We start from the raw sequence: 24,982 nt of genomic DNA on the forward strand, positions 1-24,982 counted from the left end.
AAATTTGGTTTTCAAAGTACACCTCATGCATTTCCTGGCTGTGAGACTTTTGGGTACATCTTCAGCCTTGGAGAATGTTTGTCATTGCAAAACTGGAATAATAACACCTATAGCAGAGGGTCATTTTGTGTATTAAATAGGTTGATGTGTGTAAAATATTTAACAAGGACAAGGGAGACACAGATGCATCCTATAAACTAACATTTACTATTAGCAAGATAGTAATATGTATAGATGTAACACTGTAGCTATTTTGCTATTAAATAAAGTGTGGAAATGCCAGGTCAGTAACTGCTGGGTCCCCTCTTGTATTTCTCCACTTAATTTCCCCTTATATTCATTGCGGGTCTCTCCATGTTGTCATTGGAGGAATCAGAGGACTGCAAAGGGGATACTGGCTTGTCTATCAGTACCTGATGAATTAGCAGAGGCAGAGAAAGACAGAAAGGGGCAGTTAAGGGACCAGCAGTTAGTGTAATGGCTATGTCGCTGGACTCCCATGTAGTTGACCGCGGTTCAAGTCCTGGACCTGGTGGCTTAAACTCACGCCAGGCATATGTATGTGTGTGCCCAGGATCCCGAGAGGAGATTAAAGGAGAAGGGATTACAGCATGGCCATCCTCTCTAGGGGGGTGATTTCTCACTTTCTCTCTCTCTGTCTTTCTGACCAATGCACACGCCCTATAGCAAAAGCCTCTCAAAAAAAAAAAAAAAAGAAAGAGAAAGGGGCAGGGGCAGTGAATTCGTGCCTGTGCTGCAGCTGATCGAGCTAGGATGTGAGGGGCTGTGCTGCTGTTCCAGCTGGTTTTAAATTTACGCCTCCTGGGGCCCTACTATGTGATAGGTACTTACCATGTCCTTTGTGCTCATGTTTTGTTTAATGAACAAAGGATTTCAGTTCATCCTTGTATACTATTAAGTATCATTATCCCCATTTTATAGATGAGAATAGTGAGGCTAGAAGAAGTTTAATAGCTTTCTGAATCTATTTCCAACTGTAACTTAAAGTGGCAGCATTCCATGTGAAGACTGCCTACCTCTGAAAGTCATGCACTTCCTGCTCCACAAAATCAACCATTGGAAGGAGGGAAATACACTTGAATAAACCAATTTTAATTAAGCTAACTAGAAAAAGTAAAATTAGGAGCAGATAAATGCCATTAATTGTATCATACCATCAAAATATTTGATATTTAAAGAAGACAGATCTTAAAAAGACCAAGTACTGTTTAAGTATTATTTCATAGGTGCCCAGAGTTGTTTTTTTTTTTTTTTTTTTTTTTAAGAACAGAAGGGACAGGAAAGGAAGGGAATAAGTTGATGGAGAATGAATAATGGTAAAATTAATTGGTAGATTCTCACTGGTTTCAATGTAGTCTTTAGCCCTGGGGGATGGTCAAAGAACACCTTGCTGGAAGAGAAATCTAGGTACTCATCAGCTCTGCTGAAGTATCTTGACTTTGTTCATTCTTTTTCCTTTACTTAAAAAAAGAAATGCTAGAGGGTGTATGCACTTGCTAGTGAGAAAGAGAGAGAGGGAAAATGAGAAAGTACCCCCCAGGGGCTTGTCCATACCATAGTCTATTCTCCTCCATTCTCTTTTGGGGATTTTGGACATCTATGCATATGTATCTGGCATGTTTTTCAAGTCATTGGGTCCAGGTCTCAAACAATGTAGTTGGCCATGTGAGATCCAGCACTTTAACCTTTATGCCACCTGCTGGCCCCCTTTTAAATTGAATTTGCTAGAGGGTACATGTACTTGCTGGACTAGGGGTATAGAGAGAAAGTGAGAGAGCACCCCCTATAGGGGATAGCCATACTGTAGTCCTTTTCCATTCTTTTGGGATTTTGAAGCATGCACACATGCTTGTCTGGTGTGTTTTTCAAGTTGCTGGGTCTGGGACTTGAACCATGACCATAGTTGGTCATGTGGGTTCCAGGCCCCCAACCACCATGCCACTGACTGGCTCATTCATTCTTGATACATGAATTAAGCTGTGTAGCATTTTGTCCCCGAGAATCCATAATGACCCCCTTGAATGGGAAGAAAAAGAATGCATACCTGTCCTTACCTATCATTTCTGCTAGGGGATTCTCATCGAAACATCATCATGTGGCTGGACCATCGAGCAGTCAGTCAAGTTCAAAGGATCAATGAGACCAAGCACAGCGTCCTCCAGTATGTTGGGGGGTTGATGTCTGTGGAAATGCAGGCCCCGAAGCTTCTGTGGCTAAAAGAGGTGAGTGTATAAGAAGAGGAGAGGATATTTACCCTACCAGGGGATTCCATTAATTGTGAATGTGTATGTAGCAGGCACCCTGCTAAAGTCAGTTATGCTTGATGTTTCCCAGAAACTCTCTGAGGAAGATTGATTCCATTTTATTGATTTGGTTGTAGTTTAATCACTCTTGCTTCATATGCTTAACTCTTCCCAGGCATCGTGATAAGTATTTTATACAATACCTTTTTGAATCTTAACAACTACTCTGGGAAGTAGTTTTTTGTTTATTTTGTCTTGTTTTGTTTTGATGGAAGGGGATATCTCTTTCATAGATGGATAAACTAAAATTCATGGAGATAAACCAACTCACCAAAGTGACCCGACTATTTGGCAGAGCCAGGATTTGGACCTACAGCTGGCTGACTCTAAAATTGTTTCTCTTCATATCCACTATTCTGCTGAAGTTCAGAGAGGTTTGTTCCCACTCTAATTAGAAAGCAGCAGACCTAGGGTTTAAGTCCAGATTTTCTGTCCAGCAGCTTTCTCTTCTATATGCTTTTAGCCTCAACTTATTAGTCTTTGGCCATATTGACATTTTAGTGTATCCCTTTGTCATCTCACCTGCATTTGAGTTTCCATGTTCTTGAGTGATATGGTGATCTCTGGTTAGAGCACTTGCAGGTGGTTCTCATTTCCAGATGTGAGGACTTCTTTATGAAGTGTGGAGAATGGTGATGTCAGCTTAATGGTTCCCATTAGAGATGGATGTGTGAGAGAGTTCAAGTCCTTTGGGAACCTTGGGGACTTGAAAACCCCTAGGTGGTCTGGTGAATAGAGAATCCATCTCTTGAGCAAGACCTGGCGTGATTCATTTACTGGCTGTGAGGTTTCGGGTGGGCTGAGTCTTCTAATTACTCAAACTACATGTGGAGATGGGGAAGCTTAATAAGCTCTGAGATGGTGCCCTCAGATTGTCAGCATGGAGCGGGAAGGAGGTAAGTAAAAAGGACTTCAGTCATCGGGATAGTTATCTGTTTTATATATTGAGCTGTTTGGTAAATTGTAATTTTCAGAAAATCTTATACTATGGTTGCTAGGAGTTGAAAAACACCAAGTTTCTTAGGAGTTAGGAGTCTGAAGAATTTGCTTCTGACTGTCAACAAATGTGTACTTTGGGCAAACCACTTCTTATCTCAGGCCTCACTTTTTCCATCTATCAAGCAAGAGAGTTAAATCAGATCACTTTGAAATCCTGATCCAAATACATGCTGACACACAAATCAGAGAACTGTTCTGTATTGACCCCACACTCTATTATGTGTTTTGTAGGCATTAATGAATTTAATCCTAACCAGCTTTGTCTAGTAGATAGTATGGAAAACTGGGGCTGAGAGAATGGTTATATGACTTTTCCAAACAAACAGCAGAGCCAGAATTTAAATGTATGTATCCTGGGGCTCCAAATCATCTTGATTCTATCTTGTTAGGCAGTACTAAAATATTTCCATGAAGCGTGCCACTTGGGGAGGACCAGAAATGAGTATAGTGGTATTCTTCAAGCTGGCCCAAACTTGTTGCAAGAAAAGATGTGTTTTGAATGTATCACCTTTTTGACAACAGAGAAGGAAGAGCAGTACTCAGCTCAGGAGGAGGATCGGGCAGAGGGTCATCTGCTGTGTGCCCAGTTTGGGCTATATATCCCAGGAGGGCTAAATTAACATCTGCTATGAACTTCTTAGGATGCTTACCATCTTGCTGATCAAACTCAAGATCAGAATATATTAAATAACGCCCATGGCATGTTTGGGACATTCTAGAAGCATCTCATATTAATTCATTTTAAAAAAAAGCTATTCCTTTCAGAATTTTCTGGTTAAAGCTCTAAACATTACCTCATTGTGTATTTAACTACCTGAAAGTTGAGCCCCAAATCCATTTGTTTTTGCTTCTTTGGTAAGCTTGGAGAATTCATGCAGAGGATCTTAGTAGTTTTAGCTTAATTGTAAATTCAAGATTAAAGATAATTCTAAAATCACTTTTAGCATCTTATCTACAGAGCCTTACCAAAATGTCTTACAGTGCTTCTCAAACTTTAATGTGTAAATGAATCACCTGGAGATCTTGTTAAATCACAGATTGTTATTCAGTAGATCTGAGTAGAGGCTGAGAATTTGAGAATTGGCATTTCCAACAAGTTGCCAGATGATCCTGATATTGCTGGCCTGCAGTTATAATGCTGCTTTTATTATTATTATTATTATTTTTATTTTGAATTTTGCCACCAAGTGTTTCCCACAGAGAGACAGAGACACACACAGAGAGAAAGGAATATCACCCCCATGGGGCATAGTCATTGATGCAATCCCTTATCCTCTTATTTCTCTCTTTTGGGACTTAGGTCATGCATGTGTATGTGCCCAGCATGTTTTTCAAGTGGTCAAGTCAGTACTGCACAGTCAGCCATGTGGGATCTAACTACCTTAACCACCAACTGGCTCTACTGCTCTAAAGGCCTGCTCTTGCACCTGTGGAGAATCAGGAATGTATCTTTTTTTAATTCATTGATAGAGACACAGGGAAGTTAGATTCAAAAGAGCCATTCAAATGCACATTCGAAATAAGAACATGAGACTCTTGGAACACAGCCACACATTTGTTTACATATTGTCTGGACCTGTCTTTGCATTACAGTCACAGGGCTGAGTAGTAGACAGAAACTTAAGGACCTGCAAAGCAGAAAAAAATGGACATCTGCTGGGACTTACTAGATGAACATGTTTTTCTGAGTGGGGAGAGCTGTGGATTAGAAATAAATGTAATAACAAATACAGAAAGACAGACGAGTATAGAAAAGCGAGGATTGGGTGGGCTCAGGTTCTTTGATGGAGAAGTTGTGACCTCTAACCCGGCTCAGGTTTATTCTTTTAAAGGGCAGAAAATAGGGTAAGAGGAAATAGAACACAAAGCCAGTTGTTTTTGGATGTAAATTGTCTGAAGATGTGAAAACTACTGGCGCCATGTAATTTCTCTAATATTTTTTTGGGGGAGAAGCTGATAAACACATGTAGCTTCCTTTAGCCTTATACTGCCTTGCAATTTCAGGTTATCAGGTATCAACAACTGGAAGATAACCAGTAACAACAGGTAGATAGTGCTTTCGTATGTAAATACCCTCAATAGCCATGCTAGAGTAGCTCACTGAATCACATTTGTGCATGGGTCTAGAGGTCACATGTTTTCTCAAATTGTCACTCTCTACAGACATCTAGAGAAAAAGTATGCTGACCCCTGGTCTTGATGATGCAATGCATTCTGCCCAGAATATTCTTTCCTGTGCTCATCACTGATTCTTCCTTATCGTTTAGCTTTCAGCATTATGTTTGCTTCCTTAGAAAGGACTTTCCTGACCCTCAAATAAATCAGAAGTCTTTTGTCATCACACTCTTAATTTTATTGCATTACATCTTTCATAACTTGTAATGATATGTCAGTTTGTGGGATGATTTGTAGAATCCTTGTCCCCTCCAGCTGTTGCACTCTCAGGGATGGAGATCATATTCATTTTGTTCATAGCTTTGTCCTTATCAGAGGACTGGCACATGGTAGGTACTTGAATGATCTGAGTACTCCATTGAGGAGCTTTTGAAGTATTCCAGGTGAGAACTAATGAGACCTGAGTTAGGTACTGTGGGATGGAGAGGAGATGGGCTTCAGAAACCTTGAGGGATGATATCAACAAGACTTGGAGATTGGTTGTCTCTAAGGGATGAGTCAGATGGAGGAGTCAGAGTAACCACTCACTTCAGTATGGCTATAACTCACGTATTCCTTCTCCTTAGCCTAGAATCAGATGTCAGATGGAGTTGGGCAGGGTTTGGAGTTCAGACTTCCAGAAGACAGACGAGATGTGCTAGGACCACCATGGCCCTTGGGCAAAGTCACTTGGGTCCAAGTCTTGCAATATGGAATTTTAATCATGTCCTTTACACTTAAGGTTTATGTGTTTCAGGTTGACGTATGTCCTTTTAATAAGAATTGTCAGATAAAAGGAAAAATACCATTTGAATTTTTCATAACCCCCAGCAGTCTGGCTTTTCCATTTGGTCTCAATGATTCTGACTCTCATCTTAATGAAGGCCAAATGTAAATTCTGTTCTGTCAAGCAAGAGCAGCTGGAGCCTCCTATCTGTATAAACATGAAACATTGTAGGGTAACAAGGTGCAGACCGAGGAAGGTCAAGAAAGTTAACGGGCTGATGCTGATCCTGACAGCTCAATGTTAATGGAAGATAATTAACGTGGCTTGTACAGGCTACGTGGAGCTATTCCAATGTCTTTTAACTCATTTCCTCTTTTTGCCATTGTCAGCAGAGCAGAAAGCTAATCATTTTATAGTCTGAGCTTTTCATCGTTCATTCCAAAGGTCTGAAACCAACTGACTGGAATGTCAAAGGATTTCGTTGATGGGTTGAGCAAATGTATCTGCCCCTAATGTCTACCCAGTCCGTGTTCTTCTGATAACATATTGGGAAAGTGAGTAAATGTCTCTCTAATTCGTTCTAATTAGGAATTCTTCGAAAACCTGGGAGTTAGGATGCCTGGAGAGGTAGTATTTTGGTAAGTTCCTGATAGCTATGAAAAATCTCAGTTGAGTGTTTTGTTGTTGGAGAAGAAAACTCTGCTAAAAGTCATGAAAGCCTTGTTACTCTAGTCCTGACTATAAAGTAAGAGACTTGCCCCAGCTAATTTTTACCAGTTTATCTGGCTTTGTTATTTCATTCCTTTTGATGGTATAATAACATCTTTTCCCTGTTCTAAGCTTTATTCTAATCATGAAACTCTATAAAAGAAACAATACACTTTTTTTAGATTATTTTTTTTTTTTTTAATGGCAATGTGGTAGAAACTATAGTCTCTCAATTAGTTACTCTGGCTTAAATTTTCACATATAAGTCTAGTATTGTTCACATATATTCATTAAGTCTTACCAAATTATAAGATACTGAGGAACTTCAGGAAAAATAGTACAGTTTTGTAATAAAAAAAGTTATAGTTTTTGAAGCTAGACATATTTGTACTTAAATCTTTCTCCACTTTTCACTGATAATGAGACCCTGGATAATAAGCTAAATCAGCTTCTATGACTCTCAATGTGCTGATTTAATAATAATATCTGACTTTTGGATATACTATAATTTAGTAAGATTTATTTATTCTTTTATTTATTTATTTATTTATTTTTACATTTTTCCACATTTACTTTGCATATCAAAAAATTTTAGCTCATACTCCATAGTTCTGTTTTTTTCTTTGGAGAGGTTTTTTTCGCTATAGGGCACATGTGCTCGCTAGACAGACAGAGAGAAACATAGAGACAGAAAGCGAGAAATCACCCCCCAGGAGGGATGGTCACGCCGCAATCCCTTCTCCTCCATTCTCCTCTCGGGATCTTGTGCATGCATGCACAAGCACCCGGCGTGAGTTTTAAGCCACCGGGTCCGGGATGTGAACTGCAGTTGGCTACATGGGAGTCCAGCGACATAGCCATTACGCCAACTGCTGGCTCCCTGACTCCATAGTTGTTGACAGTTAATAAACACGTTTTAAAATTTCAAAATACTGAATTTTAAAGATAATGTTCATTTATTTAATTTTATTTTATTATTTTAATTTTCTTTAGGGCACGTGCACTCACCAGAAAGAGACAGAGAGAGAAAAAGTGAGAAAGCAAGTCGTCAGGTCTGGGACTCAAACCACAGCTATGTGGGATTCTAGAACCTTAACCACCATGCTACCTGATGGCCCCTAATAAGATGTTTATAAAGTGACTAATACAGCAGATATTTTAAAATAGTTTAGTTTTCACTTGCATTATGTTAAAAATGTTTGTCTCTATTGATGGACATTTCAAGAGTCTCCTATCACCCACTGAGAGATTTTAAATATTAGAATATCATATTTCACAGAGCTGGCCAACATGAATGATATGTTTTTCCTGTTTGACTGGTAGCTAAGGAAAGCATCTATGAACCACCATCAAGCTGTCAGAGACAGTCATAGAACATGGACAAGAGAAGAGGATAAAACATATTTTCAGAGTCACTCATTCATCTGAATCACCCACATCCTATGTGCAATACCTACACCGAAAGACAGCCAGCTGTAGAGCAGATTAGTTTGTTAAGCACCTTTTTCTTTTTTCACTCTGAAATTCACTCATTCCTCCAGCCCCAGAATTACTGTGTTTCACAAGAATAATTTTATTTAATTTTCATATCAGTTTTGTGGGATAGATAATATCTCTTTTCACAGATGAGGGAACTAAAGCTCAAAAAAGTTAACCGACTTATTCACGGTCCCCCCCATGTAAGCAGACACATATCAAGTGCCACTCCAGAGCTCCATTCCCCCATCAGCTATTTATGGGAGCCTGTGCAGTTCAGAATGGGAATCCAGAAGTGTTCTCCGCCATCATGAAAGTACACTCTGATTAAAGAGGAAAGATAACAACCAAGTAATAAGAACAGAACAAGACAATAGATGCAATTAGTAGCTAGGGTGTACATAGTGCTTACTACATATCAGGCACTTTCCCAAGCATTTTACCCATGTTAATTCATCTAATCCTCATAACTCTATGGCCCTTCAGGTGTTTGCCTTACTGGCTTGGCATGAACTAGTAGTCCAAGGAAGAAATTTGTAGGCAGTGGCTTCAGGAGGATCTCAGGCTGAGAACAGTGGTTATTGGGCTAATTTTTCCATTGAACCAATGTCAATTGAATAGGTCCTGTGATAGACACTATACTGAGCATCAGGGATTCCAAGGCGAGTGGGCAAGACAAGAACCCTGGCTAGGCTTCTGGGAACTTAGGGTCTAGAGGCAGAAAATAGACATAGACACACATACACATATACACACAAGGTGACTTTGTTTTCTGGAAAGTGTATGAAGGAAAAACACAGATGAACAGATTCGACTTGGCTAGTGCTGGTCTCCCTTGGAAGGATTTTTTTTTTTTTTGTCTTGAATGTTGAGAATGTGGGGAAAGAGGAGCTGCAGATGCCCTGTGGGAAGGACAGCACCTTGTTTGATCAGCCAAGGAGGTCAGCAGGGTGGGGAGGGTATGGTCAGCTGTAGAATTGTAGCAGGGGATGGACAGATGGACAGGAGCCAGAGCTTGCCACAGCTTTAGGCTATGAGCAGAAATTTATATTTGATTCCAAAGAGCAGTAGGAAATGCCTGATGGGCTTTAAGCATAGGTGTGACATCTATTTTATGATTTGGAAAAAAAATTCTGGCATAGGTGCTAAGTAAATGGTAAATATGTGTAAAGCAGCAATAAAGTTTACATTGTAATGTTAAGGGAGGGAAAAAAAGACCGAATCTGCAACCTTTTTTTTTTTTTTTTTAAATTTCTGAGAGTATGTATACTCACCTCACTAGAGAGAGAGAGAGAGAGAGAAAGAGAGAGAGAGAGAGCTCCTCACAAACTGATGTAGTTATACTGCAACCGTTTTCCTTCATTTCCCCACCTTGTCACGATTTTGGGCATGTGTGCCCACACCTGGTATGCTTCCCAAGCAGCTTGGATGGGGATTTGAACTGTGGTCAGCCATGTGGGATCCAGCTCCCAGTGCACAGTGCTTAACTGTGTGCCACAGGGTAAGTCCTGAATGTGCAATCTTATTAAATATATTTATTTTAAGGAGAGATAGGCAGATTTGAGTCCTGGACCCGGTGGCTTAAACTCACGCTGGGCGTGTGTGTGTGTGTGTGTGTGTGTGTGTGTGTGCGCGCGCCCAGGATCCCAGGAGGAGAATGGAGGAGAAGGGATTGCGGCTTTCTGTTATTGTGTTTCTCTCTGGCGAGCGCACACACACACACACACACACCCTATAGCAAAAACCTCTCCAAAAAAATAAAAAAAGAGAGACAGGCTGTATACACAAAAAAATTAATCACAGTATCCGTGGTTGGAATCCTTTGCTATTGTGATAGCACAATGCCCAAGCTTTTATCACTTCTTAGTAATTTTTCATTAAAAACTATATTGTAGCTAAACTTTCTGGTTAACAGCATTTGTTTTTTTAGCAAAGATTTTTTTTCTTTAGCATATTTTCCTAAAAAGCAATATACTAGGGATTTCACATGTAGACTTTTATCTAAGTCCCTTAGTGACACGGTATTTTTATCCTGTTAGACAGTTAAAGAAACCAAAACTCAGAGGGCTCAAGCAGCTTCCCCAGAGCCACATAACAAGTGAGAGGTGGAGCCAGGATTCTCATCTAGTCCAGCCTGACTGCCCTTCACCTTCACTGCTGTTCTTTCTTCTTCGTCTTCTTTTTTTTTTTGGAGAGGTTTTTGCTACAGGGCGCGTGCACTCATTAGAAAGACAGAGAGAGACAGAAAGACAGAAAGCGAGAAATAACACCCCGGGGAGATGGCCACGGCACAATCCCTTCTCCATTCTCCTCTTGGGATCTTGGGCATGCACGCACACGCACCTGGCGTGAGTTTAAGCCACCGTGTCCAGGACTCAAACTGTGGTCGACTACATGGGAGTCCAACGACATAGCCACTATGCCAGCTGCTGGTCCCTTCACTGCTGTTCTTAAAGGGCAGTTTTCTCCACCTGCCAGGGCTGCAGGCTGGCAGCCCACAGGCTGACTCTGGCTCTCCGATCTTTTTTTTTTTTTTTTTTTTTGACACACCCTGTACTCAGGAAAAAGCAAAACAAAACAATTTTGAATTAGTTTCCAACATTTAAAGACTAATATTTCATATAAAATTCATATTTTCTGTTTCTTAAAACAAAAAACAAAAAACCCCAAAGGAACCTTGCAATGCAGGTTCCACATTTCCATGTGGAAGGACTCGGCTAGAGCTGTGCTAGGGCTGCCCTTTAGAAGGGGGCTGTGTTCTTCATTTCACAGCCATCACCACCCAGCCTGCTGCCCTCATTTCAGTTTTCAGCCCTTCCCCTCTGGGTATTTGAATTTGAGATCCAGGCTGTGGGAATTTGTTCAAGAAATCCATCATTACTTTTCCTATAACAAATGCTTAGAGAAATGGAAAGACTTTCCAGATGGTGAATTTCTTGGTCGGTGGTTCTAATGATTCCATGCCCATGTTCTCTCACACCTCTGCGTCTTTGCTCAGGTTTTTCCTTCTGCCTGGCAAACTTGTAATAATTTCTTCCTTCACTTGAAAAACTTACACTAATTGCACCAGACTCAGCCTTTACTCTTCCAGGAAGCCTTCTTTGACTTGCTCTGTCTTGTATCAACTAGGGTCTGGCCCTCGGTCTCCTGTGGTGTCTTCTGATTCTCTCTCCCATAGGGTCTTTTATATTGCATCATGCCTTATTTATCTCAGTGTCTACTGTGTAGCATTTCGCTTTAATAACTCTAAATATTTTGATGGGCAAATGAATGAGTGGATGAAATTTTTATACCATCCATCATGCCATTTTGACCAGTAAGTGTGTCTGTCCACATTTCAGTCCCTGGTCCATCCACTGCATGCCTAGCATAAGTTAATTTCCTTTTCCCCATTGTGGAAAACTAAGTTTGGTGTGTTATTGCTCCTTTTTGCCCAGAGCCACCCCTTGGCTGCAGTCCTGTTATCCAAGTCACAGCTTATTTTGTCTTAAGGGCAGGCTCTAGACCGATGCAGTAACTCCTCTGGCCTCCCCCTGTATCTTTGGACTCCTGCAGTAGATACCTCTGATAGTCTCTTTGGACCCTGCTCCCAGAAGAATTCAAGACTCACCTACAGAATTAAAAAAAAACCTCTTCTTTATTATGTTTACACCAGGGCACTGTCGTATATTTGGACCAGATTCTTCCCAGCCTTTGAGCAATGTGGACAGTATTGTCAGCTGTCGTTAGGGCATCTGTTGTGGATTTTCTCTCCAGGTGGTCTGCCCATAAACTGGGCTTGTATCTAAATATACAGAGCGTTGAGGCTGGTGGCCTGCCTTCACCTACTGGGGCAGTGAAGCCTTTCCTTATCATTCTTATATTTGCCAAATGTGTGCTGTATTCGTTCAGTTTTATACTCCAGCAAAGAAATTTAGAATACGTACAAGAAACAACAACAACAACAACAAAATCACTGGGCTTTCTATCTAGTAATATGTCAGCTGTAATTATAATGCAATGTTTTGTACTTTGCTTTATGCTTATGGTGTTCTTTCACATATATTTCCTTTACTTGTTCTATGACTTGGCTTTTGAGACAATATTGCTATTTTCCACATTTTATAGATGACTATAATCAGCCTCAACAAGATGAAATGACCTGTCCATAGGTATCAAACTGGGTCTTAATGAAGGTCTTTTTAGCTCCTAAATCCTGTTTTGTTTTTCTGCAACAGCATGTTTCTTTCTCATCTGGGTTAGTGGGTTCTTATCTCTGTAAGAGCAAGGACCAAATCTGTTTTATCATGCCTTGCTGTTCTAACTCCAGAGCCGAACACAGTGCTCGGCATTGAAAACATGTTTAATAAAAATTTGCTCCGCAAATGCTGTCCTGGTTAGCCAGAAGCCTTACTTAGACTGTAGTATTATCGACCACATGCCCAGCCTCCTTGCTGCTGACCTTCCTGACTGCAGGAATGTCAACTACTTGGAGTTTGTAGTATGACCAGAAGGTGAAAGAAAGATGGCAAAGTTAGGCTGGCTTCATGCCCACATGGTATAATTTGATGTTGAGAAGAAAAAAAAAAAGGACACAAATGTTTTTTACAGTGGCTAAGATGGAGGTTACATATATTGGAGGGAAATACTGTCTTAGAGAAGACACTAGGAAAGACAGGATATTTAATGTGTGTAGTGATAGAATAACTCTTAGCATATGAATTGTTACCTTACCATCTGGTGGCCCAGATGTTGACTGGGGCAAGAACTCCGAAAGATAAAAACTGGGATTCCTCGGGAGGACCAAGTAAATTTCTCGTAACATCTGAGTCTTTTACTTTTCTGTTTCCTCCTGTTATCATCAAAATGAGAATAATTATTCTGCTATTGTGGGGTAATTGATGAAACAAACTTTTGTCTAGTACCTACTATTTACACAGTCCTGTGCCTGGTAATGGGGATATTCGGAGAAAGCCCTTTATTTCAAGAGCCTCCCATGTCTAAGACCAAGAGCAAGAGGCTGTGGATGCCATTTTTCCTGCAATATATTGTTATAAAAAATTTCAGACAGAAAAAATTGAAAGAATTTTACGGTGTACTCTCAGAACCATCACCCAGATTCTGCCATTAACTTTTTTTTTTGGAGAGGTTTTTGCTATAGGGCACGTGCATTCACCAGACAGACAGAGAGAGACAGAGACATAGAAAGCGAGAAATCACCCCCCAGGGGGTATGGCCACGCCGCAATCCCTTCTCCTCCATTCTCCTCTCAGGAACTTGGGCACGCACACACACGCGCCTGGCGTGAGTTTAAGCCACCGGGTCCGGGACTCAAACCGCTGTTGACTACATGGGAGTCCAGCGACATAGCCATTACGCTAACTGCTGGTCCCCTGCCATTAACATTTTATTGTCTTTTATCAATTATATAGCTATCTCTCTGTACTTTTACCCATTTATCAGTACATTTTAAGGTTTTGGAATAAGATGGGTCATCATTATGCTTGTGAAAGCAGTTTGAAATATTAATAATCCTTTACCTTCCTGAGATAGTAGTACATTCTAGTTAAGATACTGACTTTATTTGGTTGCTGTACAAATATATGATAAACACCTGCAGTAGGCTTTATTAATATCTACTATGTACTTTTATGTTTTCTAGTTCCTTTGGTTCTTAGGAAAATCCTGTGAGGCTAATGTTATCACTCACTCTGTGATGATAGATGGTGGAGCTGAGGATGGAGGGAGTTAAGTAGATAAGCACATCTTAGCGCTGTTACCTTTGGGTGATGCTAGAATACCAGGCTGGATTTTCTGGCTCTAAGAAATGGATTTTAACAAGAACTGTAAAGGTTAGCTGGTCAAACTGCAGTCTTTGTTAAGCAGGTACTTTTGTCTACTCTACAGATGAGAGAGATAGAGAGAGCCAGTTTTTATTATCTAAGGTTCAAATTCCAGATAACACATTTGTCTGACCAAACTTTTTAGAAAGGAACGCTAGAAGAAAAATCATCAAGGTTTTTCAAAGTGTATGTGGCCAAGTGAGATTCACAGTGAAAGAATCAAACTTGAGACAGGGTAAGATCCAAGTTCCTTCCACTACACAAATTCCAAACTGTAACTTCTTTTGTTTGTGCTCCAGAACAGTATAGTTACTTAAAAAAAGAAAAAAAAAGATTTCTTCTGTGAATAAGAGACAGAGATGAGAGAGAGATAAAGAGAAAGAGAAAGCATCTTTATCAGGGTCTTTGTTCTGACTCTCCCCCTGTTTCCCAACTTTCCCAGCCAACCAGGATCATGGATGCACACCTACTGTATGTGGATTGACGTGAGAAATGAACCCAAGATCTCCCACCTTCTCTTGAGCAGTACTTGATTACTGTCACCAAGTCAGCCCCATTATAGTTATGTCTTAAATAACTGGCCTCTTGCACTTCTTTGCCTTCCCCTTAAATATTTGTTGTTAGAAAGACTGTATAAATGGTTGAATTAGCTCCTTACCTCTTATGAACGCAGGGGTCCTGGAAGTGCTTCTGCAGTTAAGACCTCACTACAGGCTTGCCTCTGTGCTTCGTGCTGTGACCACTCTGCTGGCTGATTGATAAAGCGATTCCAAGATTCCTATAAAGACCAGTGTCTTTCTAAATCTCCCTGTATGGAGATGCTATGGATTGGGTAAAAACCTGTGTATGACCTCAGTAATAAAAGAAAGTCTGATCTCAACTTTATGGCCCCATCAATACCCATACCCACAGCCTCTCAAAAAGCTGCTTCAATGTGGCTTCTAGGCTTTGCAATCTCAACAGTAACTATTTCCTGGCTCCACAATGCAAAACAAGGAGATACTGAGAGGGAATTAGAAAGTTGCCTGGATAAGTGATTCTGCCCTACCTGATCTCAGTTTCTCATTATGCTTTGCTAAAAGATCTGAACTGTGGCATGAATATACCTTTCCTCTCAGTAATGTTACATGTGTGCAGTTTTGGAGCTTATCCAAATAAACAAAGCAAGCAGTCAGGAAATAAGATTCATTCTCTTTTTATTGATTATTCATAATTTTATCAATAATGAGTTTAAAAATCACTTTATAAAATTATTATTACTTCACCACTGATGAGTGAAGTCATTGGCCATGGACGATCACCAGCCCATGGGCTGGCATTTGGGAACAACTGATGCCCATGACCCCTGAAGTTCTTCAGTGCTGGTATTCTGTGAACCCAAGAGAGATGAGAAGAGAATCAGGGACCAGAGTAAAGCCTTCTCCAGTTGTCTTGGCATGTGGCCGTGTGGTCTGGCTTTGGCTGGGGGTCAGAGACAAGCCCAGGGACCTGAGAAAAAGAGTGAATCACTGTGCAAGTATTTATTGAGCACCTCCCATGTTCTGGGAAGCAGCAACTGGCCAGTGGTGAAGGCATTTTGGATTTAGATTTCAAGTAACCAGGGCTTGCCCCCTCTATCTGTCTGCTTTCTACTTACTGTCTAAATGATTTGGACAGTTGATTAGCTGATCATTTTTACTTTCTTGTGTATAAAATGCTGCTGATGGCTGAATTATATATTAAAAGGAATTTGGTAAATCATGAAGTGCTGGTGGTAGTGATAGGTTGTCGGGAAAGTCAGGACATATTTTTCTATGCAAAAATACATCATGAATTTCCCGACAACCTAATGTTTTCAGAAGATGATGACAGAAAAAGATTTTTTTAGGAAGAAAATTAGGTCTATTTTTCATACACCTAACTCTAGGTGCATTTAAGAAATCTAAGAATGAAGAAAAATGGAGTTCACTTTGTTTAAGAGAGAGACACTTTTTAAAAAAGTGTGCTTGAATCTTTTTGTAAGACTCAGGGGAGAGGATAATATTGTTCCTGTTTGAGCAGGTAGGAACAGGCTGACAGATCTACCTTAGCCAGCTACTAAGTGTTGAAGCTGGGCTCTCCCAGCTAAAATGTAACTCAAGCCTGTACTATTTCTACAGCAGCTCGCAGGCCCAAGATTGGAGAAGGAGAGGAGACAGGGAGAAAGTAAATCTATCCTAAGATGCCCTGAGCAAATGCTTCTGGGAACTTTCACTTACACTGTCACTAGTACCTTCCAGCATATCTTCTTCCTCAGCAAACATTTTCAGGAAGATGGTTGTTAGAATGAGCGTGTGTTGCAGAAACTTCTAGAAATGATGTGGTGCAAATCAGTTCCTGCCAGCACTGTTGAAGGACATCAGTTCATTCATAAAATTTATTTTATTTCTGGTACTTTTGCTAAATATTGGGGATATAGCAGTAATTATAACTGAGTCACCATCCTTGAGCTATTCATGTTCTAGAAAAATAAAAGATGTGAAGTCACACTGCAGCGTCTATGGAATGGAAATCACGTTTGCTCTGGAAATGCATCCCAGGTAGAGCAGAGGGGTCAGGAAGAGGTGAAGTACAGCTCAGAGGAGGGGGCAGTGGGTGAACTGGAGTGAAGTGACAAGCAGGTGGGGTGGCAGGCTGAGAAATGAGACCTCCACCTTCGTGGGACAGCAATTACAATATGGTAAGAGGTTTGCATGCGAAGAAGCAGTTCGATGAGTCAGCCCAAAAGTTTGTCCAAGTCCCTTTATATATTTAATATTGTTCATTATGGGAATTTGGGAGGAGGGCAGGAGCTGGTTTAGCTTAGCTGCTTTCAGAAAAAAGCCAAAAGCTATGTACAGCTCCACTCTTCTGGCTCTGCCATCTCAAGGACTTGAATCTGAAACTTCTACAGAGGAAGCGCTCTGAGCACCCATGTGACTGCAGCATCCTACCTAGGCAGAGACGCTCACCTCATTTCAATCATCCTAAGGCTAGACTAGACAGTGCCCCCAAGAATAAAGCAGTGAATAAAACCGTCTTGTCCAGGAGGGTGGGACCGACTACCAGACAGGGCCCTTTCCACCTCTCCTTGTGGGATGTGTGACTCAGAGGCGGTGACATCAACCATGACTTCATTCATCTAGAGGAAAGACAGCGTGCAGACCAAGAGCGAGGCTTGTTTCTGCCCTTCCTTCTCAAAGTTTTGTCTTATCGGGGACATTGTCACCGTCCTGCTGTTGTTTATGCACATTTATGCAACCTTGTGTTTATTCATGCTCTTCATCCCATCCTCTCTTGCTCTCTCTGTCCATCTTCTGTTTTTGTCTTCTTTTTTTTTTCTTCTCTTCTACCTAGTCTTTCTCATTTCCTTTTCTCTCCCGCTCATCTTCTGCCTCCACTTTCCTTTCTTCCTTCCTTCCCTTTGCTCTGCTCTTTCTCCTGCTTCTATGTTAGAAATGCATATGGAAATTGGTTTCTCTTGCCTGATCTGTCTTCTCCCCTCAAGATGTTCCACAATGTTATTGATGCCTTAACGTTCCCAAAACTTAGTCATAAATCACCCTCAGCTCAAGACCTGCTGGTGGCTTCTCTTCTTTGCCGACCTGAGTGTCCAGTGCAAATCCACACTTACTTCTTCCTGCATTTCTACATACACCTGCCAGGCTGACCTGTTCATGGTTCCTTTGCCATGGCCATGGATGTGGTTGATACTTCTTCCTGTACTGGTGTTCAGGCAGTTACCCCTATCTGGATTGCCCTCCACCCCGCATTCCTTAGTTGTTGCCTTCTCTCCTCACCCGGAATATGCACTACCTTCTAAGTAACTTCTTTTCTGTACCTTCTGCCCACAGCAGTGCCTTTCCTTCATGATCATATGGCAAATTAATATTTTAGAAATTATTCTGTGCTATTTATGCATTCTTCCTGATTGTTTCATGTGAGCAGTTTCTTCACTCGATCTAAGCAATAAATAACCCAGAGATTGGGACTAGTATATCCTGCCTTCCATCTTTCATCAGCATACCTAGCATAAATTGGCCACAGACCAGGGCTGATTGATTGTTGCCCAGTAAATAAATATCTCATTTGAGAAATAGTTATTTGATGTTAACTCTAGGGAAAACAAATGAATAAATACAGTCTCTCTCTAGAAGAGCTGAGAGTCTTGTAGGGGAGAGAAGAGCTGAGAGTCTTGTAGGGGAGACAGTTAGACCTGCATATAATTTGAGAAGAACAAGTATTGGGGAATAAACTAACATTTACTGGAGGTGTGTAAGGATGGACACATTAACATGTGTAACTTTTTGAACCAAACTCAGCAATCAACACTTTGAATTAAGCATTGCTTTCAATGTACAAAGTCAGATCAGAGATAAAATAAGTAATAGCAGGAAAACTGCGGTTTGCACTCGAGTCTATCAGATTCTAGAGCCTCCTAGAGATGGAAGGATGTGGTGAAACTGACATTTTAAGTAATAATTAGAACCATCATTAAAACATATTAATTTAATTTATTATTATTATTATTAATTTGCTATAGGGCACTGTACTTACCAGAGAGAGAGATAGGGAAAGTGAGAAAGCAAGTCACCAGGTCTGGGACTTGAACTGCAGGTGACCATGTGGGAGTCCAATACCCCACCACACCATCTGCTGGCAATAATTTAAGTAATGCTTACTGGGGCCGGCAGGTGATGTGATTAAAGGCGCTGGACTCCCACATGGCCCACCACAATTTGAGTCCTGGATGTGGTGGCTTCCTTTCTCACTTTCCCTCTCTCTCTGTCTGATCAAACTGAAATATAGATGATGAATAATATTAGCCAAATGAATGCATGAGCAGTAATGTACAATTATTACAATTATTATTATTAATAATAATAAAGTTAAATAAAATAATTATTCTTAAAAAAAGAAAAGAAGTACTTACTGTGTATCAGTTGCTGTTACTGAATAGCTTATTTACGTTTGCTCACTTGGGTCCTCAAAATCCCTATGGCATAAGTGCTGTTATTGTCCTGAGAAATTATAAGATGAGGAAATTGAAACGAAGAGTTGTTAAGGTGGTTCAAGGCCACACAGCTGTGACGTTTTACAACCAGGATATGCACCTTTGTAGTCTGGCTCTCAAGAAGAGGCAGTAGGGACCAGCAGTTAGCGTAATGGCTGTGTCGCTGGACTCCCACATAGTCGACCGTGGTTCGAGTCCCGGACCCGGTGGCTTAAAAAACTCACGCCGGGCGTGTGTGCCCAAGATCTTGAGAGGAGAATGGAGGAGAAGGGATTGCGGCATGGCCATCCCCCCTCAGGGGTGATTTCTTGCTTTCTGTCTCTCTCTGTCTGGCGAGCGCATGCGCCCTATAGTGAAAACCTCTCAAAAAAAAAAAAAAAAAAAAAGAGGCAGCAGAATGTGTAAAGGCACCCCTGTGTGGAAGAGCATATTTCATTGTAAGAACTACTGTTGGATCAGTCTGTTTGGAGAGAATCAGAGACTGTAGGGGTGCCGATAGGAGAAGGTGTTGAGAGACTAAACTAAAGAGGAAACCTAGAGCTGACACAAAAACCTTAGAAAGTTCAGCTACTTCTACAGAATAGTCCCTTGACTAAAGATGCAAGAAGTGGTTTTTAGAAGGGATAATCTCTGTAGATTGGATAGTTGTGGATCTGTCCTAAGGAATAATTTAGGACATCTTGATCTTATTGTACTACTTGAACCGTGAAGGAACTTCTTGGGTATGACCCTTGTCTGTGCATGACAGGAAATGACAGCAGAACTCTGTGACAGTGTCATAAATGAACAAGTAAGGGTGCACCTACCCAAAAGTCCCCACAGAATGCCAGTTGGAAAGCAGAGTATTAATTGGGGTGAGTAAAGCTGGATTGAAGGACATTTGGGAAGATAGAGAAAGGGGCATCTATCAGAGCCAGCTTGGAACCGAGGCCAGGTTTTCCTCAGATGTCCTGGAGTACCCAACACTTGACGGAGGGCTTTTCCCGAAACCCCCCCCCACCACCACCACCACCACCTCTAAGGGGCTTGGCAGCCATTCAGTGGTGCTGTGATGACCCAGGAGTTTAAGCCAGGAAGTGAATGAATCCATTTTCCAATTAAAATGAAACTTCTCCAAAGGACCTGCTCACCCTGAGAAGAGAAATTTATCTTCTTGGCAGTCTGGTTTGGCTAGAATATGTCTCTGCTCCTGAAACAGACTGAGAAAAGCCATTAACTTGAATGAAAAAAGAGAAACTGGGACAGTTCTTATTCACAACCTCATTCATTTATCCATTCATTCCTTATTTTAATTTCCTCATACTCTTATTTAGCTTGTACATCACTGCTCATTCATTCATTTGGCTAATATTATTCATCATCTATATTTCAGACACAATGCTAGATCCCAGGAATACAGAAACTAGAAAAACTCACAGTTCCTGCCTTTGAGGATCTTTCAGTCTAGCAAGAGAGACAGACTTGTGAACAGGTAGTAGGAAGTACAGTGATAGGGTTCATAGACTATTCTATGGGCACAGCATAGGAACATCTAACTCAGTTCAGGAGGAGTTGGGGCGATTCATGTGATGACATACATAGTCATATTTCTCTGCAGAACCCTAATATAGGAGGTGAAGAAGTAGGAACCTCCTCATGATTTAACTGGAATTTAAATTAGAAGGAAATTGGATGTAAGGAATGGGAGACAAGTGTAATAGAAGGTGGCTTCCTTGGTAACTGAATCAACCATCATAGACAATCAAGGAGGAACACATTGAGAAAAGATAACAGATTCTGTCTCGGATGGGTTGAGTTGGAGGTGCAGTGGAACATCTGAGAGACATGTCTCAGGAGGGAGTTTGCGAGTTGCCATGTTATCCAATGTGTGGTTGGTTGGAATTTTGGAAGTAATTGAAATTTCCCAGAAAGCATGCCAGTAGTGAGGAGAGCATCTCGATGCGGCAAGAACCTTAGGAAGCATCCATATTTATAGAGCAACTAGAGGAAAGAAGCTCAGGAAGGAGACAAGAAAGCAACAGTGAGAAGAACAGGAAGGGATGCAGGAGAATGGATAGTAAGTAAGACCTCCTTACTGCTCTACTTGTCCAGAACTATTGCAAAAAAAAAAACAAAAAAAAACCCAGAAACCTAATTCTTTCTTGTCCACTCCAAGACCATCTTACCCTTTTTAAGACCTTCTCTCTGTATTAGGACTCTCCGTCCCTCCCATAGGTAGGACCACCTATGAGAGCTGTGTGACCCAGGTCACTGTGGCATCTCTCTCTCCTTCTCTCCTGGTACTTGTGCATATTTTGTGCTTTAGGGAGGCAGATATCTGAATTAGCACTGGGCTGGGCCTCAGAGATCCATATTTTAGTCTAACTTTCCACTTATCTGTTGTATGACATTGGGACAGTCATGATTCTTCCCTGGTCTTTAGTTCTTTAATCTTCAAGGTGAGATTTGTAATTTTTTTTTTAACCTCCCCTGCTTTAAAAATTTATACAGATCAGATGAGATCATACATGTCAAAGTGCTTTGAGAAATAGTAAGTTCTGTAGCAGTGATTAGAGTGAATCTTGTTGGCTTACTAGGTACTTGGCATTACTTCATTTAATTCTCACAGTACCCTTTGAGGTAGATACTAGTATTATGGCATTTGAGGAAATTGGGGCTTAGAGAAATTAATTTACCTAGAGCTACACAGCTGGGAGAGAACTGTAATTAAATTCAGGTCTGCCTGAATCCAAAGTTTTTAGACCCCATATACTGGCCTTGTTCTTTGGATGCTTGTGGTGCTATCACACTCTTAGGCAGAGTCCACTTTGCTGAATGTGACCCGTGGTCACGAACATGATATGTTTGTGATTGGGAAGTCAACTGTAGTGTGAAGTTTTCTTTTCTGAATAACAGTAGGTCTCCAGGGGAGGTGAGGGAAAGGGATGCATATAAATCCAGTTTTTGAAAATTAAGTAATTTAAATTACACAGTGGAATTATTTCATCTTACAAATAAATTCTGTGATGGTACAGTTAAGTGAATCCTTTCCTGATTGGGGTAATCCCTCTTGTCAGTGCAGATTTTTGTTTCTTGGTTGTCTTTGTCCGAAGTAGCACAGATATTTATTCTACTTGCCCTTTAGGCTTCAGCTCAAATCTCTCTGCAGCAAAGCCCTTTTAGCTACCCCAGCCCCCAGCCCTTTCCCTTCTCTGAACTCTGTCTGTGATTACTCATCAGAGACAGATATATGGCCACACACAAAATATTATGATAAAGTTAAGAGGCTGACTCACCAAACGTTGGTATCAGACTCATTACATTATTGTCATACATCATCTTGTTAATTACCTTTTCCTTGCATACATTTTTCTCCAGTTCCGTTGTAACTTTTTTAAAGGACCTTTTAACTTCTTTATACCTCCTGAAGCTTACTGCATTTTCCCCCACCAATTAAACTTGTCTGTTGCCCTCCAGAAGTTTGTCATTTTCAGGTGGATTTAGGTACATGAGTTTATGAACAGGATAAGCATGGGATTGAGGGATTTTCAGAAAAGATGACATCTGAGCTAGATTTGAATCAAGGTAGATCTTTGATACAGAGAAAAGATGAGGAAGTCAATCTAAGTTGAGGCATCGGCCTAAACAGAGACATGGGAACATAAAAGGGCAAACTGTTTAGGGAAGTAAAGGAAATGCGGTGAGGGCAGAGCGAGGAGTATTAGGGGAGTAGGCCATGGATTGAGCCCAAGTAATAATGATAATGGCCAAGCTGGAACCAGGCTCTGAAAGCTAGGCTAAATAGGCAAAATGTGATCCTTGGCCATGAGGAGCCATCACACTATTTTCACAAAGAATGAGATGTTATGTTTTACGTTTTTAAAAAGATGCTTCTAGAAGCACAGACTTTGCAGCTTATCTGTCTTTCTGATTTGAAATATGTTAGTGTTTTGTCGTCATCTTGCTGGTCGTGAATTTGAAACACACAGTTGTTTCATTCATTCCGAAAAGTTTCTGGTTGGAGTTTATAACCCACTCCATGATTCCAGCTTCATTTTTCTTTTCAGAGTGACAGTAAGGATTAAGTTTCTTCCTGAAACATCTTTCATCTCTGAGCTGTCAGCTCGTGCCCTAATTTGGATTCTTAAACATGGAGTGAGGCTAAGATTTTGCCTTTTCATGGGTCATTGTGTTAGAAAACATCATAAGTGCTTAGAATGTGCAGGCAGGATCATTTACTGAGTGGGGAATTAGGGAACTCTGTTCCCTCCCTTTTATTCACTAAGCATAGCAGTTAGCCCAGCTAGAATCCCTATGTAATTAATAATAATATACTTGGGATGATCTTTTTTAAACTGTTTTCTCACATTGCTCCTAGACCTTAGTGTCATTGCAGTAGCTACCTCAGTTTCCTCACAAGTTCCCTCAACATCTAGAAACAGCAGGTATCTTACAACTTCTCTAGACATTACAGTAGGAGAATAAGGGAAAAAGCTACTTCTCTCCATCCTGGGGCTGGCAGAGAAAATGCTGCCTGGTCTTGAACCTTTGACTAACTGCTCTGAATCTACTCTCTGCTGAGACCCAGTGCTGTGTGAGCTTGGAGTAGTAGCCTACTCCCATGAAATGTAGTAGTAGACTCCTCCATACAATAGAGTGGTTTTCTGAAGTAATCGATTTTTTTTTAAGTTGTTTCTTTGGTTGCTTTCAAGCTGAGGGACCGCATAGCTCACAGGATTGTAATCGGAATGCAGAATCCTCTAGTGCTAGGTCATATGCCCCCAAATCACTGCTGACTTCTTTTTTCTTGAAAAGACTAGTTTGTTAGTTGCTTGGTAACTGGAGGTTAGAAAGACTTAACTCTTTCAGCACAGAGAGCTCCTAGTTTGAACTGGATTGAGCTATCACATAATGAGATACAACTAAAGTTGGCATGTACAAAGGGTTTCTTGTTCTATGGTCTTCCTATTCCATGCACCATTGGTGCACAGAAGGTGCTGTCAGATACATACAAGTTAAGTATGTTGCCTGAGATTGAAATTAAAGTTTCTGAAATTTTTGAAATTGTATACAAAAATATGTTTGGAAGGGCTTTTGTTGGCCTTTTCTTTTATAAAGAATGACAGTAGCTTCCATCGTGACATTTCCAAAAGGCCCAGATCCACAGCTCTGGTAGAACTGGGAACCTCAGCTCTGATAGGACTGGGTGTTGACTATGGCACAGTAACAAGAAAGAACACTGTATTTAGAGCTAGGAGCCTGTGTAACTTTGGGCTAAGCCCTGTGGTCTGACTTTCAGTTCCTACACCCTTAAGTATGAGAATGTTGTACTGCTAAACTGCCCTTAGAATCAAATATGATGAAGCAATGAGAATTCTAAATTATAAGAGACTAAACTATGAGAGAAATAAGAAGATGGTTACTAAGACCTGATGTAGTCTCAACAATTATAAAGAATACAATTAGTTCAGTAACACTGACGCCCTTGGTTGGGACTGTGCTGACTGGGGACCAGGAGGGATGGAGAGATTGTCCCACAGAACTGGGTTAAAAATCCATGTACAGGAGCTGCTACATTCTTGATGAATCTGGCATTTGATGACAAAACACTTACGAATCATGTAGCCCACTGTCAGAACCACATGGGTGACAGCATCTCAATGTAAAGGATTGAGTTTCTGGAGACATTGTACTCATGCAAACTCTCCTTTCTCTTTGCTGGCTGATCTCCAGACCTGCCTTTTTTTTTTTTTTTTTTTTTTTAGAGAAAACGGGAAACTTC

The 24,982-nt window shown here is 40.8% G+C and overlaps 1 protein-coding gene across 6 annotated transcripts in view; it reads left to right on the forward strand.

Moving 5' to 3' along the window:
• FGGY (FGGY carbohydrate kinase domain containing) overlaps positions 1 to 24,982 on the forward strand; it is a 443,688-nt gene that overhangs the window by 39,557 nt on the left and 379,149 nt on the right. For all 6 annotated transcript variants that reach the window (XM_014590284.2, XM_006154914.3, XM_014590286.2 and 3 more), the window contains exon 4: positions 2,092 to 2,243. In XM_014590284.2, coding sequence (XP_014445770.1) covers positions 2,092 to 2,243 — 152 coding nt within the window. The remainder of the gene's footprint in view (positions 1 to 2,091; positions 2,244 to 24,982) is intronic.

The sequence above is a fragment of the Tupaia chinensis genome, unplaced genomic scaffold (assembly GCF_000334495.1).
Source record: "Tupaia chinensis unplaced genomic scaffold, TupChi_1.0 Scaffold000425_1, whole genome shotgun sequence".
NCBI classification, from domain to species: domain Eukaryota; kingdom Metazoa; phylum Chordata; class Mammalia; order Scandentia; family Tupaiidae; genus Tupaia; species Tupaia belangeri.